At 44.0% G+C, this 20,722-nt stretch overlaps 2 protein-coding genes and 1 non-coding gene across 3 annotated transcripts; 2 read left to right on the forward strand and 1 right to left on the reverse strand.

The window, feature by feature from the left end:
• Positions 1 to 1,139: 1,139 nt before the first annotated feature.
• On the reverse strand, positions 1,140 to 6,781 carry LOC121768722. The gene has a single exon (XM_042165262.1). The coding sequence runs from the start codon at positions 6,774 to 6,776 to the stop codon at positions 1,140 to 1,142; it is 5,637 nt and encodes a 1,878-aa protein (XP_042021196.1). The 5' UTR covers positions 6,777 to 6,781.
• On the forward strand, positions 6,118 to 6,224 carry LOC121769637. The gene has a single exon (XR_006043657.1). It is a non-coding gene; the product is annotated as a small nucleolar RNA R71 (small nucleolar RNA).
• Positions 6,782 to 12,156: 5,375 nt separating the features above from the next.
• Positions 12,157 to 14,247, forward strand: LOC121767388 (calcium uniporter protein 2, mitochondrial-like). Its single transcript, XM_042163649.1, has 2 exons — positions 12,157 to 12,807; positions 13,414 to 14,247. Exons 1-2 carry the CDS (start codon positions 12,232 to 12,234, stop codon positions 13,864 to 13,866), a joined length of 1,029 nt encoding a protein of 342 aa, XP_042019583.1. The 5' UTR covers positions 12,157 to 12,231; the 3' UTR covers positions 13,867 to 14,247.
• Positions 14,248 to 20,722: the final 6,475 nt, after the last annotated feature.

Here is a 20,722-nt window from a genome sequence, read left to right on the forward strand (position 1 = left end):
CCAAACTTGAGATCTATTCCAGACGAGATTACACAAACAAACATAGAAGCTCTATCTTTATTTCATCAACTTATTTTTTTTTTTTTTTTTTTTTTTTGTTTTTTGTAAAGACCTCGACTTTTGTGAATTTGGAGGTCGTCTTTTTCTTTTTCTTGTTTTTTTTTTTTTTTTTCTCTTAGAACTTCATTCTTTTCACCTTCTATCAAGTCTAGAAATGTCTACTCTTTACAATTCACCACCCACACTCAAACTCAAACCACAAAGCTCAACTTGTATTTAGCACCCAAATAGTAGCAAGGTCTATCGATGAGGCTAAAATTAGGCTTATTTCAGTGGCTAAGTGTTTGGCTAAGTGTTTACACAAAGAATAAGAAATTAAGCTCAAGGTGGCTTCTAGGGGATCATTTGATGGACTAGGCATGTGATCATTTGGCCATGGAGTTCATCCTAGTGCCTTATCCTCCCAAATCGTTAACACAAACGAACGCAAGCACTTCACTCGATAAAACAAATCAATCCAAAATAATTTCCACAAGTCATGCGATTTTCATACTCTCCTCAACTTAAGAAATCGGATGTAATCACAACATGCTTTTTCAAATAGATTCATGCACCCATTCCATTCATCCTAAGCTTCAAAGATGAAGTAAAATCAAGTAAGATTTCCTAACCAGAAAGCCGAAGATAAAGCATGCACCCGTCAACTACATAGATTCAAAACATCTTTATCACGCAAAACACCCAAAAAACATACATCACAAATCAATCATAACCCCCCCAAACTTGAATGCATCATTGTCCTCAATGCATGCAAAGAAGACAAATAAAGTAAAGGGAAAGGAAACTCCCCCAAACTTGGCATGACGTCCATAGTGCATTCGGGTGGGAGGGTGGGTGTAAAAATCCTTTGCAGGTGTGCTTCCTCCTAAGCTCCAATCCTAACTCCCAATTGCTCCTACAAAAAAAAACAAAAACTACAAAAAGAACACTCAATTCAAAATAAATGTTGGAGGAAAGAATTGAGCAAACAAAACCTCCAACATATGAAACCAAAAGATAAAAGAAAGATAAAAACTTGGGTTGCCTCCCAATCAGCGCCTTTGTTTATAGTCGTTGGCTCGACCTTCTTCATCTTTGGTCTACACTTTCGGATTCTCTAGTGTGACCACCTCTTCTGTCTCCGTGCCACTTTCAACTCCAACATAGGCCTTCAAGCGTTGGCCATTCACCTTCCAAATGCTACCATTCTTCTGATCCCTAACATCCACAGCACCATAGGGGTATACCTTGTGCACCACATAGGGACCCCACCATCTTGACTTGAGCTTGCCCGGAAACAGTCTAAGCCGAGAGTTGTACAAAAGGACCAGTTGTCCCTCATGGAATTGACGAGGCTTAATGGCTGCATCATGTACCCTCTTAGCACGCTCTTTGTAGAGATCAACGCTCTCATATGCATGAAGCCTAAACTCATCCATCTCATTCATATCGCACATCCTCTTCTCGGCTGCAGCATCATAATCCAAATTAAGCTTTTGCAAAGCCCAAAAAGCTTTATGCTCAAGCTCTACCGGCAAATGGCAAGCCTTCCCAAATACCAATTTGTATGGTGAAGTTCCAATCGGGGTCTTATACGCCGTTCGATAGGCCCACAGAGCATCATCTAGCTTTTGAGCCCAATCCTTCCGAGACGGCCTTACAACTTTCTCAAGCACCCGCTTTATCTCACGATTGGAGACTTCAACTTGACCACTTGTTTGGGGATGATAAGGGGTAGCAACCTTGTGTTGGACACCATACTTTCCTAGGAGGTTTTCAAACAATTTGTTGCAAAAATGAGTTCCTCCATCACTGATAATAGCTCGTGGTGTCCCAAAGCGGTTAAAGATGTGATTCTTGATAAATTTCAACACCACTTTGGCATCATTGGTTGCCGAGGCCACTGCCTCTACCCACTTAGATACGTAGTCGACAGCAACGAGAATGTATTGCTGCCCATTAGACTTGGGAAACGGTCCCATGAAGTCTATTCCCCAAACATCGAAAAGTTCTACCTCGTGAATATTATTCATCGGCATTTCATTCCTCCACGAGATATTGCCGGCTCTTTGGCAACTGTCACATCGTTCTACATAGGCTTTTGCATCCTTGAAGATCGATGGCCAAAAGAATCCGGACTGAAGCACTTTAAAAGCAGTTCGGCGTGCTCCAAAGTGGCCGCCATACAACGAATCATGGCATGCAGACAAAATCTGAAGGTGCTCATGCTCTCCAACGCACCTTCGAATCACTCCATCACTACAAATCCGGAAGAGAAACGGATCTTCCCAAACATATGTGCGGGTGTCACTCAAAAACTTCTTCTTTTGGTTAGATGACAACCCTTCTGGTATAATGCCCGTGACAAGGTAGTTTGCCAAATTGGCAAACCACGGCACATATGTTTCCCGAGCCTCCACTTGCAACACTTGCTCGTCGGGAAATTTCTCATTTATCCTTTTCTTTCTTTCATCTTCCGTCTCTTCCAATCCCTCTAATCTAGACAGATGATCGGCTACCAAATTCTCGGTCCCCTTTTTGTCTTTGATTTCCACATCAAACTCTTGTAGTAAAAGGATCCACCTCACCAACCGAGGCTTTGCATCTTTCTTGTTCATCAAGTACTTGATAGCCGAATGATCCGTAAACACTACCACCTTCGTGCCAAGTAAGTAAGCACGAAACTTCTCAAAAGCATACACTACTGCTAGCATTTCCTTCTCTGTCGTGGTGTAATTCAGTTGAGCTTCGTTGAGTACTTTGCTAGCATAGTAGACAGCGTGTAGAACCTTGTCTCTCCTTTGGCCTAGAACGGCCCCCACAGCATAGTCCGAAGCATCACACATCAGCTCAAACGGCTTTGACCAGTCGGGTGTGATAATAATAGGAGCTTCGACTAGCTTTTTCTTCAGCAATTCAAATGCCTCAAGGCATTTCCCATCAAAGACGAACTTGGCATCCTTTTCAAGCAAGTTGCAAAGTGGCTTTGCAATCTTTGAAAAATCCTTTATAAAACGTCGGTAGAATCCCGCATGTCCAAGGAAACTACGGATGCCCTTCACATTCGTTGGGGGAGGTAACTTTGAGATCACATCAATCTTCGCCTTATCCATCTCCAACCCCAACTCTGACACCTTGTGTCCCAACACTATGCCTTCCTTGACCATGAACTGACACTTTTCCCAATTGAGCACGAGGTTTGATTCTTCACATCTTTGTAGGACCCGTCTCAAGTTTTCTAAGCAAAAGTCAAATGAGGATCCAAAGACGGAGAAATCATCCATGAAGATCTCCATGATGTCTTCATTCATATCAGAAAAAATTGCCATCATGCAACGTTGGAATGTAGCCGGTGCATTACACAAACCAAAAGGCATCCGGCGGAAGGCATAAGTTCCAATAGGACATGTGAATGTCGTCTTTTCTTGATCTTCCGGGGCAATTGCAATCTGATTGTACCCCGAATATCCATCTAGAAAGCAATAATGGGAATAACCCGCAATCCTATCGAGCAACTGATCCAGAAATGGCAACGGGAAGTGATCTTTTCTCGTCGCCGTATTCAACTTTCTATAATCCATGCAAACTCTCCATGAGTTCACCAATCGAGTTGCCAAAACCTCATTCTTCTCATTGACGGTCACGGTTATTCCCCCTTTCTTTGGTACACATTGTACCGGGCTAACCCACTCACTATCGGAAATGGGATAGATCATCCCATATTTCAGCAATTTCTTCACTTCTTTTTCAACCACTTCCTGCATAAGTGGGTTCAACCTCCTTTGTCTCTCTCTTACCGGCTTAGCTCCATCTTCCATCAAGATTTTATGCATGCATATTGCGGGGCTAATTCCTTTGATGTCGGCAATGGACCAACCTAGAGCTTTCTTGTGTGACTTCAGTAGCTCTATCAACTTCAACTCCTCTTCATCATTCAACATCGCCGATATCACAACCGGTAAAGATTCATCCTCACCAAGGAATGCGTATTTCAGATTTGTCGGGAGTGGCTTCAATTCTAGCTTTGGTGGTACTTCAATTGAGGGCTGCACATCCGCCACGAAAGTATCCACCACACATTCATTCTCTAGACTTGGTTGATCAATTTGAGCATCCTCACTTTCATCAAAATCAAAATCAACTTTAATTGTCGAACCAAAGTCTCTTTCCAAGCTCCCCTTATCATAAACGCTTCCTTCTATACTTGCCGAGCAACGCATCTTGTCAAAGATACACTTGTCGAGGACATCAACTCTAAAGCACGCTTTTGCATCACTAGGATGCTTCATCGCTTTCTCCACATTAATGGTCACTTGCTCACCATTAATTCTAAACGTGACCGAGTTGTCCTTTGCTCCTAGCAACACGTCCCCTGTGGCAAGAAACGGTCTGCCAAACAGAATTGGCACCTCTTTGTCCTCGGGCATATCCAATACTATGAAATCAACGGGGATGACGAACTTGTCTACCTTGACCAAGACATCCTCTACTATTCCAGTGGGCTTCACAATGGAATGATCAGCCAGTTGTAGGGCAATGTCGATGGGCTCCATTCTGTTCTCCAGTCCAATGGCACGTGCTGTTTTCAATGCCATCAGTGAGATCCCCGATCCTTGATCCAATAGACATTTGGTGAAAATTGTGTTGCCTATCTCACAAGGAATCACACAACTTCCCGGATCCCTCTTCTTCATGGGCATCATTCCCGAAATCAATTGTGAGCAATTCATGCTCAATGCCACTATTCCCTCGTCTTGAAGTTTCTCCTTGTTTGCCATCATGTCCTTAAAGAACTTGGAGAACTTGGGGAAATTAGTGAAGAGGTCCACCAACGATACATCCACATTCACTTTTCGAATCACGTTCATCATCCACTCGAAGCTTTTCTCCTTTGGAGCTCTCTTCTTCCTCTTCGGTGGATATGGTGGAGGAGGAATGTGATCAGGGAAGTTGAACTTGCTTTTCGGGTCTAATGCCGGACTTGTCATCAGCTGTCCATTTGATCCCATCTCTACTTTCTGCTTTCCCTTCTTTTCTGCCAAAAACTTCTCACTTAACTCGGCTTCTACACCATTTTCCTTGCTGCCGGATGCAGCCTGTTCTTGACCATGTTGGGCACCCTGCACCAACGCGGGACTTCCCTTACATGCCTCGTCCGCCCCTGCGTGCGAGGAATGCAAGCCTAACATCTCATCCGCCCCTGCGTGTGAGATGCCGGAAGTACCTTGGCCGTCCATTGATGGTGTCGAATCCAACTCACGACCACTTCTCAAGACCACTGCCTTACACTGTTCATTGCCTCTCGGATTAGGTACGGTATTGCTCGGGATGGTGTTAGGAATCCTCGTGTGTGATGCCGTGGCAAGCTGCCCTATCTGCGTCTCAAGATTCCTCATTGTCGCATCCATCTGCCCAAACTTTTCCACCGTCCTTTCCTTGAAAATTTCGTTCTCCTTTTGACTCTTAGTCATGAAAGAGAGAATCTGCCCCAACTGATCCTCGACGGTTGGCTTCTTCTCATAACCCGGCGGTTGAGTGTTGTTCCTCCATTGATTTCCCGAGTTGTTGCTAGGACCAGCCTGATTCCATCCCGTTTGTTGAGGTCTCCAATTTTGCTGATTGTTGAATTGGTTGCCTTGATTGAACCCTTGGCGATTGTTGCCAATATAGTTCACATCTTCCACAGGTGGTCCTTGAAGACTTGGGCACTGATCAGTATGATGCCCGCCTTGGCACAACCCACATCTCATCACCGTCACAGCTTGGGGTTGAGGAGTCAGTTGAAGAGATTTAACTGCCTTTGTCATCGACGACATTTGAGTGCTAATGTCCGCCAGTTGAGCCTCAATTGCGGTCACTCTTTCCGCATCCTTGGTAGCACCAAATGTATCTCCCGCTCTATCAGCCCCTCGCCTTGGATTGTGCCAATTCCGTTGATTGTTGGCCAGCCTTTGAAACAAAGCCCTCACCTCATCGTGAGTTAGATCATCTAGGTTCCCATTCGAACCTGCAGTCACCAATCCCGTGCCTTCACTGTTGAGTCCCTTGTAGAATTTCAAAAGGTCATGCCCCGGAGCTAGTCCGTGACTTGGGCATTTCCTTATCAATTCCGTGAATCTCTTCCATGCTTCCGCGAAGGACTCGTCATACTTTTGTCGGAAAGAGGTGATCTCCTCTCTCAACTTCTCAATCTTCATAGGAGAATTGTATTCCAAGAGGAACAACGTCTTCAACTCTTGGAACGTTGCTATGTTGTAGCCCGGGATAGAGTCATACCAAGCTCTTGCTTTCTCCCTCAGAGAGAATGGGAATAAGACCCTCTTGATTAGATTGTGTTCCACATTCGGGGGTCTGTGAGAGTTCGTCAACTCGTAGAAGGCATTGAGGTGGCTCACCGGGTCCTCATCATCCCGTCCATGGAAAAGATTCCCCCCATTCACCAAACTAATATAGTGAGGTGGAATGTTGATGTTGTTGTTCGCATAAGCAAACTCTCCGGGGTACTCAATTCCCGATCTCAGTGTATCGCCAAACCTCACAACAGGTGGTGGTATCTCATTGTTATCTGCCATCTCACTTTCTGATTCTGAATCTCTTTCTGTACTCGGCTCGCTGAACAAGTTGCCTCTGATTGGACTCGGATAGTCCGGGAAGATTTCAGTAGGCGATCCTCTAACTCTTCTTCTTTGATAACAGAGCAACCCAAACGGTGGTGTACCCTGTGATCGCGTGTGCATTCACTTTTTTTTATTTTTATTTTTTTTTTTATTTTTACCTACACAACAGAAAATATACCAAGCACAAGCACAATATAATTCCTATTACCGAAAGCGAGACCTCTCGACAACTTCGGGGTAAGTACTATAAAAAGTGTGTGCTAGAGTGCGAACAAAACTACCTAAAACTAAACTAAGAGTTAGCTAAATATTACCTAAAATAATACACTCCTTCGTCTTCAAGTCCGGACGTGGTAGATGGCTATCACACCGTAGAACACGAACAATGTACCTATAAAACTCAAAAAGTAAAATCAAACAAAATAAAAACAAACAAAAACTATAAGCTAAATAATCGATTGCCTTCCCCGGCAACGGCGCCAAAACTTGATGTGGATAATACTGGTTTGTAAAACAGATCAATTTCGCACGCAAGTTCAATTTAATTACCCAAATATTATCACTAACTGCAAGAATACAGCTTCGTGTGTAGTATTTTAGGTGTCGATCCACAGGGAAGGGAATGATTATTAAAACTTAACACTAAACAAAGCATAAAAAGGTTCGATTTTTGGTTTTGATGATTAATGACACTAAGTTAACAAACTAACTACGCAAGGATTTTAAACACGAGAAAAACAGGTCACTCCAAGTTGCTCCTTAGACTCGAATCATTCTACACATTTATCACACACAAATTTGGGATTAACTTATCAACCTAATCGCGTGCACTGAACATGTCTACGACGTATAGTTCATAGTCAGCTGAACACTTGTTCCATGAACCAATTTTCAACGACATTTAATTCCTGCAGATGCGCGGGAACGAACGTCGTCTACTATAATCACTTACCTAATCCACTATCAATTTATCCCCTGAACAGTTCTAATTTGATAGCAAACAATTGATTAATCCATCCATGTCTATGTTAAAGAGACAATAAACAAGGATTAGATATCTATCACAAAAGATGCCTCTAAAGTAATAGAATTACGCATTAAACACAATCAATGATATCAAACATGAGTTCAAAAGTGTAGAAGCATTCTAACGAGTCTAATTCACAACTTGGAGCAACAAATGAGCCTAGCCTTGATACATGATAAATTCAATGATTAAAACCGTAGAAGGCATGCTCTTTCGGAGTAGAATTGGATGGCGGAGTCGGATCGTCGGAGTGTCGGGTAGATTTTCCTCCTTCTCTTCTCTTCTTCCTTCTTCTCCGTTCTGTCCTCCTTCTTCTCCGTTCTGTCCTCCCTTCTCTGTCCAAATCCTTTCTCTTTTTATTTTCTCAGCAAAACTGCCGAGAAAACTGCTGAAATGCAGTTGAACCACCAAACGCCCGACCGGGCGAAATTAGAAGGGATAATCGCCCGACCGGGCGAAAGGCTTCTGGAGGTATCGTGGGGAAACGCCCGACCGGGCGTTTTGTGTCGTCAATAATCGCCCGACCGGGCGAACTTTCTGGAATCCTCATGCGTAACGCCCGACCGGGCGAACTTAGAAGGACCAATCGCCCGACCGGGCGATATGCTTCTGCATAGCTTCGCGGGAGACGCCCGACCGGGCGTTTAGTTGAAATCAGAACGCCCGACCGGGCGAACTTTCTGGACTCCGCATGCACAAAATGGAAACGCCCGATCGGGCGTTTAGCAACATCAAAACGCCCGACCGGGCGAACTCTCTGGAATCTCAGCTATGCATTTCCGACGAACTTCCAGCTTCTAACACCCGAAACTACACTCAAAGCACGACTTGGTGAGTTATAATTAACATGAAATCCGGGGTAAAGAATAGTCAGTGGAGTGAAGACAAGCAGCTCATCCGCTTGATGAGCTTTAGGAACCGTTAGTTTTGTTTTAGTTGAGATGATTAGATCTCAGCCGTCGGATGAAAAATTAGTTAGAATCTTTTCTTTTTAGCCATTGATTCAACTAAGTGTTGAAATCTGTTTAGGGATTTAATACCCATTGTTGTTTCTGTGTTTTAGCAGAGAGAAGCTACGAAAATCTCAATTGCAATTCCTTGAATAAAATTCCCTTTTGTGCTCATCATCTTTTTCGTCTCTAACTTCTTGTTTCAATTCGATTCTCCATTATCAACAAAGGATGTTTTAATTGCGTTGAAAATCAATCAAAACTATTTAATTTCGTAAAGAAAATAATTAGAGCATCCGTATCGCTGGCTCGAGCGAGACGAGACAACATCGAGCCAGCGATGCGGATACTCTGTCTCGTCCCGTATCCCTCCGTCGAGAGAAGGCTGGCTAGCTCCCGTGCCGCCTTGACGCCCACTCGCCGGCCCGCGAGTGGGCGTCGTTTATATCCGTTGAATAAATGTTATTTTTTGTTTTTTTTTTAATTTCGGAAAAACCAAAAATTTAAAAAAATATCCCCCAAAAATACTAGCCGTTTATAGCTGTTTTTTCCAATATTTTAATTTTTTTTTCTATTTTTTCTGTTTTTTTCAAGCCCTCAATCACTTCCATAAATATCAAATCATTTCCAATATTCTCACTCACACACTCTACATTCTTCATCTCAAAACATTATTCTTCTCCCAAATTTAATCCATTTGAGCAAATGCGTCGAATGATGGAAAAATCGCTAGAAGCAGATCGACGTAGGGAGGAGGAGGAAGCCGCAGCGCATCAAAAGCGACCCCGGAAATACATTCATCGTGACCGGGAGGAAGCCGCCGCAAGGTTGGTACGATATTACTTTTGTGAGAACCCGGTATGGGGAGATACCTACTTCCGTCGCCGTTTCCGCATGCGGCGGGAGCTATTTCTGCATATCGCAAATACATTGGCGGCCCGGGAAGAGTACTTCCAAGAAGGGTTCGACGCTATTGGCCATCCCAGTGTCACGACGGTCCAGAATGTACTGTAGCAATCCGTCAGCTTGCTACTGGACAAACGACGGATTTGTTCGACGAGTACCTGCATGTTGGGGACAACACTAGGAGACTGTGTTTGATGAACTTCTGCAATGGCGTCCGGGCAGCCTTCACCAATGAATTTCTCCGAATGCCAAGCACCGCAGATTCTCAGTTTCTGCTCGAACTTAACGAAACAGTGCACGGATTCCCCGGGATGCTTGGCAGCGTCGATTGCATGCATTGGCAATGGAAGAATTGCCACAAAGGTACCCACCCCACCGTTATACTCGAGGCCGTTGCCGACTACCGGCTATGGATTTGGCATGTGTTTTTCGGGGTCCCGGATCGAACAATGACATCAACGTGCTCAACCAGTCCGACCTCTTCAGCGAAGTTTTGAATGGTAAAGCGTCGACCATCAACTTCACCGCTAACAACCGCCAGTATAAAATGGGGTACTATCTTGCCGACGGCATCTATCCGAAGTGGCCAACCTTTGTGAAGACGTTCAACAGGCCTATAAACAAAAAACATGCTCTTTTTGCGCAGAAGCAAGAGGCTGCTCGCAAGGATGTGGAGAGAGCGTTCGGGGTTCTACAAGCTCGATTCCACATTATCAAATCTCCGGCTCGTACGTGGTTTATGGAGAATGTGGTCGGCATCATGTATACGTGCATAATCTTGCACAACATGATTGTCGCCGACGAAGGACCTAATGCGGGAAATTGGTTCGACCCTGAAATCCCAGGAAGCTCTACCGCAAGTAGTCCGCCTCGCAATGGAGTGCATCCTTCTTTGCAAGAGCGTATGTGTGCTCGGGCAAGGACACATGATTCTATCGCCCACGCCCAACTCCAGAAGGATCTAATGGAGCACATTTGAGCAAAATTTGGCAACCGTTAGACGATCACCGCATCACTTTCCATGATTATGCAGATTTCAATAAATTGTAATATTAGGATCAATTATGTATTTTTCGTATTTTTGGATGTTGTAATTTTCATGGTTTTTAATGATTTTATGAATTATTAGTATTAATTTAATATTTCAATGAATTATTAATTGAATTTGTTGGAAATAAAAATAAAAATGAAATTGAATGAATAGTTAAGGGATGAGATGGTTAAGAGATGGAGGGTTGTTGTCTCTTAGTTAAGAGATGGGGTAAAAAGTGCAGTGAGACCCATGAATAGTTAAGGGATGTGACGGTATTGAGACATGGACGTGGATGGCCTTAATCTCTACATCCTTATATCAGTAAATGACAAAATTTTAACATTTAAAAGCTGCAACTGGAGAACAGAATAATGTAAAGAACTCTATCCTCACAGGCAATGCAAAAATAAATCTTTCATTTATTTGTTGGTAATTTTGATGCAAAATTAATAGGTTTAGGTCAAATCTCGGGTTCATATTCTTATCAAATTGATCCATTATGAACTCAATAATTTCAGATTGGGTGGTGTTTAGTAACCTATTAATTTTATATTATTTTATTCTTTTTGAAAAATGCACTTTAGTTTTATTATCTAGGTATGTGTAAATCATATTTAAATCTTGTAAATAAGGTTTGTATCGTGCAAATCAAGTTTTAAACTCAGATTTTAATAGTGTATCATGTTTTAATTGTGTAATCAAATTATAATTGTGTAAATCAACTTTAAAATTATGATGTAATTGTGTATTACCAGGTTTTAATAGTGTAAATTAAATTACAATTGTGTGTATGAATTTAAAATTCTGATGTAATAGTGTAATATGAGGTTATAATACTATTGGTACCTAATTTGTCTTTTTTTATGTCTATAAAAATGCATATTTTACATTTATCTCATACATTTTATCCTCTATGTTATATAAAAATAATAGGACTTTATTTTTCTGGTCACAAATATTATTTTTATTAAAATTCGGAGTAACTCTTTCGTGAGAAATAGAACTATTTTCAGAGTAAACGACACACGCAGAACATGTTACGCCGCACGATCCGGTTCGCCGACGGATCGGATCCGGGCTTTCCATTTCCAATATTTCGGTTTCGGGTCTTCGGATGTGTATCGGCTAAATATTATGTGGCGACACGTTAGCGCTAATAACTTCAGCTTTGTGGTTGGCAAATAACGCTATTTTCTCGGATTTACTCTCTTTTCTTTTTCCTTTTGAATTAAATGCTCTTCCCAAAACTGATACTCTGCGCTGCGGACTACGTGTACCCTTCACCCCAACTTATCCGCAATCGCCACGTTTAAGACAATCAACGGTCCAACATCATCCTTACACGTGTCATCTGATTAAAGCAATGAAATTCTCGTGAAACTTTTACCCATGCTGAGTCACCCTCGAACATGCCATTTTAATTACCAGTATTATTTTACCGAATATTTATAATAGTAACTGAAAATTGGAAATAGTTTATTCCTTCACGGCCAACGGGCCATCTATTTAGGAAAATTTCCTTTTTATTATTTTTTATTTAATTATTTCTTACCTATATATAACACGAATCTCTCATCCAAAAAATTCATTACCCATTTCGCCTCCATCGTTTCCGCCGTTCTCTCTAATCTCTATCCATAATCAGATTTCCATTCATCAATGGCGTTGAAGAAACTGTTAGCTCAGCGCTTCTTCGGCAAATCTACGATCACCAGCGCCGCGGTGACCAACTGCCGCGTCTCGTCCCCATGCACTGCCGCGCTCTCCAAGGCGATGTCGTCGAAGAATCTGGCATCCGATCCCGGCGACGACGGAATATTCCGACGATATCTCCACCGGAAAGCGGGGGCGATGTCGTCCGTCGCCGCCGGCCTGCGGTTCCTCCCGACCGGGGAGAAGCTTCTGGAGAGGATCCGAGAGATGGACATTGCTCGGAGCCGGATCGAGCGCGATGGCGTGAGGCTGGAGACGGCGGCAGAGAAGGAGGAGGAGGAGGAGGAGGAGACGCGCCTGACAGTGAAGGACGCTGTGAAGATTCTCAAAGTTTCGCAGTTGGAAATTATCAAGGCGAGATTGAGGGAAATTGAGAAGGATCAGATTTCGTATTCGGAGTTGGTTGGAATATGTTCGACGGAATGCTCAAACGACGATCACGCGATCGAATTCGCTCAAATGCTCGATCAATCTGGGAGCGTTATTGTGCTCGGCAATACCGTCTATATCAGGCCCGAACAGGTTGGTTTCTTTTATGAATTCTCCTCATTTTGATGTTTAATTGTGTTTGCATAAATTTAAACCAAGTTGACTATACGATATGGATGAAGGAAGAGTCATAGGATTGTTAATCAATTTAAATTTATCTAATTAGGATTTAGGTTTGTATTGAAATTTTTTATTTGGACTTGATTATGTGTGTGCTTCTCTCTTCCACAGGAAATTGAAACACATGTTTGGCACCCAAATCCCTTAAAACGAGAGATGGTGGTGGACCCACTCATCACAGCAGATATTTTCCATCACATAAATTTTAAAACAACAAAAAATTCAAAAAATGGAAAGGGCAACCATCTCTGCAGGCTTAATTCAAAATTCAAGAAACTCCTCAATTCTTGATTGAAAAAGTTTCCAAAGTAAAAAATATTTGGGTGGGCATAGATGGTCTGATCTGATCATGAGAGGAAAAGTGCTTTCATTTTATGCTGTTATTTGGGGTGGTCTAAATACAACAAAACGTGTCTGTGCGTGTGTGTGTGTGTTTCTTTCAAGATACAAAGGCAGATCAAGGTGAAATGGAGGCATATTTACCAAAATGTTGTGTGCAATTGTTGTTGTTGTACACAGGTGGTGAAAGCCATCCGAAGCCTAATCCCAGTGTCCCCACACAGCCTAAACGAATCAAGAATGTTCCAAGAAATGGAGAAGCAAAAGGCAGCAATCGACAGAGAGGCTCGAACGTTGGTGCAACGCGAGCTTCACTGTGGATTAGTCTATTTTGCAGTCCAAACAGCAGCCTTGATGAGGCTGACATTCTGGGAGCTCACATGGGATGTGATGGAGCCAATATGCTTCTTCATAGCGTCCACGCACTTCATGGCTGCGTACGCCTTCTTCATACGAACCTCCATGGAGCCCACCTTCGAGGGCTTCTTCCACAGCCGCTTCGTGGCCAAGCAGAAGCGCCTCATCAAGGCCCACAATTTCGATATTCATAAGTATAATCAGTTGAAGAAAGTTTATTATTGCAAGCCTAAACCCTCTCAATCAGATGATCATGCTGCTGCATTCGCTTACTAGTTGTGGATTTCGCACGTTTTCATCGGGCACAACACAATGGTTGTGATGTGTTTAGAGAAAATGATGCAATATAATTCAAACTGTTAGATCATAGTTATAAACTGTATTGTCTTGGCGGCTCTTGTATCATGTAGATTGAAGAGGTTTAGGCTTTAGGATATCTTTACTTTTTATCTTCGTTTTTTTGGGTGCGTGTATGCATTGTATTCAAAGGAATCATGAACTTGATACATATCAAGTTCAACAATGAAATCTAGGAACTAGGAACTTTACAGATTATAGAAATAAATAATTTTACTCTTTTATAGTAGAATTTCCAAATTTTATGTAAATTGTAATACAATAACCCTTATCAAATTATCTATATTGAAATTTAGGAAATATAGCTCATACCAATTTTTTTTTTAGTTTGCCCCTATATATGTGTGTGTGATAGTATTTCTTTATTCTGAACATATGCATTATATTATCCCCTTATTTAAAGAGTTGAGTCATTAATTTGTTGTATATTTCGTAAAATTTATTGTTGGTATATTGGTGTTGAGTCACGTGAAATAATTCTGTGGGGGTTTTATGAATCATTGCAAAACACAAATTTTATATTCCCTGATATTAATCCGTCGAAGAAATGTCATATCTAATTAGTATGAAAGTCATTTACTCAAATTTTAATTTAAGGATCTTTTGTATTTTTAAAGGTGAGTGGTTATTTTGTAGACAGCTTGAATTTAATTTAGTTTATCATGAGATTAATTTGCTTGTATATGTATGGAGAAATTTAAAAACTTGTATGTGTACAGGTGTACTTGTATAGCTGTCTATTTCTTGGAAAATATCAGCATGTGATAAGTGTCACATTCATTTTTGTTATGTCAAAGCCCTACTATAGTAATGTTTGTGACCTAATAAATGTATTGTGTGAGGAGTAGTTAATGTAGTAGGAAAAAAGAAGAAGAATCACATGCACAGTGAATATGGCCGTGACCAAGTACTGGTACATTATTCTTCATGTTAGATACTACTAGATCCAAGTTCCCCTTTCCTGTCAAAAACAAAGAGTTCAATTTGGTGAAATACTGTCTCATATTGCTATGTTAGGATGTTTGATGGGGTACGAACTAAACCCTAATGGCAAGCCCAATAACAGTGACGGCCCATCAGCCCAGAGCCCAAGAAAGAGTATCTGTTCGGCATCAAAGAGTTCGGCACGACCAAAGAGTTCGGCACGACCAAAGAGTTCGGACTCAGCCTACAGCTCGGTAAAAGCCGACCAGTCAAGCTCTCCTCTCAGATCGGCAAGAGCTGATCGGTAAAGTCCAGCAGTTCGGTCTCAGCATTCGACCGAACTAGGAGTTGGTGGACTCACGAAAGGCCTCCACGACCTCCACTATACCCACGATCTATTTAGTGGTATGAAGCAGTTATTGAGCAGTTATTGCTCACCCACGATCTTGTTAGTGGGGCTGCAAACCACGATCCTAGTTCAATGTATAAATAGAACTTAGATCTGATAGAAAAGGGTTAAGCTCTCTAGAGATAAAATAGCATATAGCAAGTCTGTATTGTAAGCTGTATTTTCGCAGATCAAGCAATACAAACCTGCCCTCATTTCTCCCCGTGGACGTAGATTTACCTCAGTAAATCGAACCACGTAAATTCATTGTGTCATAATTCTCTACCAGCATTTACTAACATCAATAATTCGCGGATCCATCACTGGCGCCGTCTGTGGGAAACAGAGAACAAAATTTGTGATAAAGCGAATTTTTGATCCATTTTTTCCACCCAAAAAATGCATACCAGATCGCAGAATACCCGTATTCCAGCCCGTGAGAACCAGGAGGAAGCCCATCCATCCCATAGGTCGGGAAAACAGCCTAGGGATAAATCCACCACCAGTTCTCATGGCGAAGGAACAAGTCGCTCCAAAAATCGTCCCACTGAGTCTTCCCAGCAGCCCGATTTGAATGAGGCTGTTAAGCAGTTTTTGGCTGAAAAGCAGGAGGAATTCTTAACCTTCCTGCGAAAAAGCCAAAAGCAGCCGGAGACGAAAACGACGGATTCTCCTTCTCCCTCCGCACAAGAAAGTCACTACCGCAGTAGTAGTGTCGCATCTCCCAGGAGAAAGAATCCTCAACCCCGACATATTCCAGCTCCTCCTCGGTACCGGAATCACAGGAGAACTCAATCTCCTCCATACCGACGAGATATCGGATTCGCCGTGTACGGAGCACTGAAGACTCCGTTCTCGGACGACATCACCCGAACTCCCCTACCACAGAACTACCGAACTCCGTCGATGACTTACGACGGGCTCGTGGACCCTCACGATTTCTTGGGGCGCTATCAATATAACATGGCGAACCAGGGTCTCAACGAGGTCCACATGTGCAAGCTGTTTCCCGAGCTGCTCATCGGGAACGCGAGAAGGTGGTTCGATAGCCTCCCCCAGGGCAGCATCAGATCTTACCGAGATCTAATGGATGCCTTCCACAGGAGGTTCTTTCAGAAAGCGGAAGCCCGAATCACTTCGGCTCAGCTGCTTTCCATTCGTCAAGGTCGCGACGAAAAAATTAGCGACTTTATGACAAGATTCCACAAGGAATGCCTGCAAGTAGACGATCTCAACGATCTGCTTGTCATCTCGGCATTCCAAAATGGAATCCTGCCCGGAGCTCTCTACAGGAAGCTCGTTGAGTGCGGTCCGCAGACAGCTCAGGAAATGTGGGACATTGCGGACCAGTACTCCCGGGCCGATGAGGCAGACCGTCGTAAACGGTCGTTAGACAGCTCATCGTCCCGAGGAGACAGAAGGAAGCCCGATCATAGCGATCAGGGGCATCCTCGCCGGACTCCATTTGAAAGAATTCAAAGGGCTCCGGTGCAAGACAGATTGGGACCTCGTCTCAATCCCGAGAAGCCGCCCGCTCAGTTCGTACCGCTGAACAAGCCGAGGGCGGAAATTTTCGAACTGCACTCTGACCTATTCGAAAAGCCAAAGCGGATGACGAAATCAGCCGCGCGCCGACCACAGGATAACTACTGCTCCTACCATCAAGACCACGGTCACGATACTGAGGAGTGCAGAAACTTGGCTGCAGGTATCGATGTTCTTGTGAAGGCAGGGACATTGAAAAAATACCGAAGTAAGCAGCCAAAGAAGAATAAAAAGCAGAGTGGTGCGAACTGCGCCCCTCAGGATCCGAAAAGGCAGCCGGATCCCGAAGACGATGACGAGCCGCAATATGATGGAGTAATCCAGACTATTGACGCGCTCCCTGCCGGGAAGACCAAGTCGTCCCTAAAGTCAGAACGCAGAGGCTACAATCGAGAGGAGCCAACGCATAAAAGGCTGAAGCAGGACGAAGTGATTACGTTCTCGGCTGCTGATCCCGTCCCGGCCATCTCTCCTCACCAAGACGCCATTGTCATCCAAGCCGGAGTGGCAAACAAACTGATCCACAGGGTGTTTGTGGATACAGGAGCGTCGGTTAGCATTCTTTTTAAAGAGTGCTTCGACAAACTAGAAGTGGACCCAGCTCGGCTCAGTCCGGCTCCGCTTCCCCTGAAGAGCTTCACCCAGGAGGACACCCGCCCTGAAGGTATTATCAGCCTTCCGATCACGGTGGGGAAAGCGCCTACTAGCTCCAGTACGATGATTGAGTTTTTCGTGGTGAAAGCTCGGTCCCCGTACAACGTCATCCTGGGAAGAGACTGGCTCAACACAATTCGGGCCGTTTGCTCCACCTATCACCTCACCATCAAGATCCCCACTAAAGGAGGGATAGCGGTCATCCGAGGGTGACCAAAAGAGAGCAAAGGAATGTCTGCAAATTGCGCTTAGAAGTGCCGAGCAGTCAGATCGGCACCACCAAGCATAGCAATCACAGCAGCCGGAGTCAGAGGCGATGACCGAAGTCATACCGGAGCCGAACTCGATGACAGTTCAGCTGTACGAAGACGATCCATCCCGAACGGTTAAGATCGGCTTCGCGGGAACGCCCCTACTTCGGGAAAAAACCATCCAGCTCCTCAAGGAGTATAAAGACGTCTTTGCATGGTCTCCGTTGGACATGACCGGAGTGCCCCCCCGAGGTAATCACTCATCGGTTAAATATTGATCCTTCAGTCCGGCCGATAAAACAGAAGCAAAGACTCTTTGCGGCAGAACGAAATCAAGTCATCCATGACGAAGTCCGTCAATTATTGAAGGCGGATGTGTTATTCGAAGTGAAGTACCCTTCGTGGGTAGCCAATCCTGTCATGATCAAGAAAAAGGAAGGAGGATGGCGGATGTGCATAGATTTCACCGATCTAAATAAGCACTGTCCCAAAGATTGCTATCCCCTTCCGAACATAGATAAAAAAGTAGAAGCTTTGATAGGCTTTGAAATTTTTTGTTTTCTTGATCTGTACAAAGGATACCATCAAGTTTTAATGGATGAGATTGACGCTTCAAAAACGGCCTTCATTACTGATTTCGGCATTTTCGCTTATAAAAAGATGCCATTCGGTTTAAAGAATGCCGGAGCCACTTATCAAAGGATGGTAGACAAGCTTTTTCGGCACCTGATTGGAAAGGAGGTCGAAGTGTATGTTGACGATATAGTCGTCAAAAGCAAAAGCACTTCGGAGTACGAGCACAACCTCAAGTCCACTCTCAACGTGCTCAAGAAAGCCAACCTCAAACTTAATCCCCAAAAGTGTACCTTTTTGGTAGATTCGGGAAAGTTTCTGGGTTGTTGGGTTTCAAAGGACGGACTCAAGGCAAACCCCTCAAAAGTTCAAGTCGTTCAAAACATGGCAATGCCGAAGTCCATACATGACGTGCAAAGGCTAACCGGATGCCTAGCCGCACTGAATCGATTCCTTTCTCAAGCAGCCGAAAAGCAACTGCCGTTCTTCACGGTGTTGAAAAAGGCACCAAAGTTCGAGTGGGGAGCCGAGCAGAAAAAGGCCTTTGACGAGCTCAAAAGTTATCTAGCCGAGCTTCCTATGCTCTCTGCTCCAACCGAAGCCGAAGTAATATTCTTATACTTAGCGGCATCGGATCAAACCATCAGCGCGGTGCTTGTACGAGAAGAAGGCCTAAAGCAGCTTCCCATCTACTTTACAAGCCGAGCATTAAGAGGTCCAGAAACAAGGTATCAACCACTGGAAAAGATTGCTCTGGCATTAGTAAATGCAGCAAGGAGACTGCGGCCATACTTCTATGCTCACAAGGTATGCGTCTTAACTGATCTGCCACTTCGGCAAGTGTTGACCAAACCGGAAGCATCAGGCAGAATCGCCAAGTGGGCTATAGAGTTGGGAGAGCACACAATTGAATATCTACCTCGGAAAGCCATCAAGGGACAAGCCTTGGCAGATTTTCTTGCAGAAGCAAAGTTCGATCAAGCAAGTCCTGTTATTGCCGAACAGAAGAATTCTGCCAATGCCGAACTAGCACAGCCCTTGGAATCCGAAGTAGAACCGCCGGACTGTTGGAGCGGATTCGTAGATGGAGCTTCAAACAAGATGGGAAGTGGAGCTGGTATTCTACTTGTCGCTCCCGACGGACACGAGGTAACCTACTCACTTCGGTTCCTATTCCCCACTACTAATAATGAAGCCGAGTACGAAGCCCTCCTGGCCGGACTCCAGTTAGCGCAAAGTCTGCTCGTCAAATCTCTCAAAGTCCATTGTGATTCACAAGTCATAGTAAATCACATGTTGGGTACAAGTGAAGCCCGTGACGAGAGAATGAAGAAGTATTTGGACAAAGCGCAAAGCATCAGCCGAAGTTTCTCCTATTTTCGGATAATCCGTATTCCCAGAGCGGAAAATAGCCGAGCAGATATCTTAAGTAAGTTGGCCTCAGATCCGAGCTCAAAGGCGGAAGAATTAATGCATCGAAGCATTGATGAAGCCGAGGTACATTCAGTATCCAGCTCGCCGAACTGGATGACGCCGATCTTGCAGTATCTGGATCAAGGACAATTGCCCGAGGATAAGAGAGAAGCTCGGAAGATCACGTGCCGAGCTCTTCGGTACGAACTTCATGAAGGAGTCCTCTTTAGAAAGTCTTACCTCCAGCCGTTATTGCGGTGCGTAGGACCAGAAGAGACGGACTACATCCTCAGAGAAGTTCATGAAGGATCGTGCGGTAGCCACATCGGAGCCAGAGCTTTAGCTAAAAAAGTTCTGAGATGGGGATATTATTGGCCAACCATGGTACAAGAGGCAGTGCAGCTCGTCAAGAAGTGTACGAAGTGCCAAATTCATGCAAATGTCCCAAGGATGCCGCAGACCGATCTGTACACTATGCAAAGCCCTTGGCCTTTCATGCAATGGGGCATAGACATAGTGGGACCACTTCCTCAAGCTCCTCGGCAAATGAAATTCCTTATCGTTGCCGTGGACTACTTCACGAAGTGGGTGGAGGCTTGAACCATTAGCTACGATAACGAGCTCAAAGGCATTGGACTTCGTCTGGAAGAACATAGTGTGCCGATTTGGCATACCCCACATCCTCATCTCGGATAATGGGACTCAGTTCACCGACAAGACGTTCAAGAATTGGTGCCAAGAGCTAAACATTCAACAGCGGTTCACTTCGGTCTCCCATCCCCAAGCAAACGGACAAGCGGAAGTAACGAACCGGATTCTGGTGAAAGGGTTTAAAAGCTCGGTTAGAACAAGCCAAAGGACAATGGGTAGAAAATCTCCCTCAAGTCCTATGGTCCTACCGAACTACACCCAAAACCTCCAACGGTGGAAACTCCGTATAGTCTGGTGTACGGCACTGAAGCCGTAATCCCGGTGGAGATCGGCGTACCCAGTCCCCGAACTCTAAATTTCTCCTCAGAAATGAATG

Source organism: Salvia splendens, chromosome 15, assembly GCF_004379255.2.
Source record: "Salvia splendens isolate huo1 chromosome 15, SspV2, whole genome shotgun sequence".
NCBI classification, from domain to species: Eukaryota; Viridiplantae; Streptophyta; class Magnoliopsida; order Lamiales; family Lamiaceae; genus Salvia; species Salvia splendens.

Coding starts and splice junctions, on each gene's coding strand:
- LOC121768722 (XM_042165262.1), bottom strand. CDS start 6,776: ATGCACACGCGATCACAGGGTACACCACCGTTTGGGTTGCTCTGTTAT.
- LOC121767388 (XM_042163649.1), top strand. CDS start 12,232: ATGGCGTTGAAGAAACTGTTAGCTCAGCGCTTCTTCGGCAAATCTACG. Junction 12,808..13,413: donor TCTATATCAGGCCCGAACAG/GTTGGTTTCTTT, acceptor TGTTGTACACAG/GTGGTGAAAGCCATCCGAAG.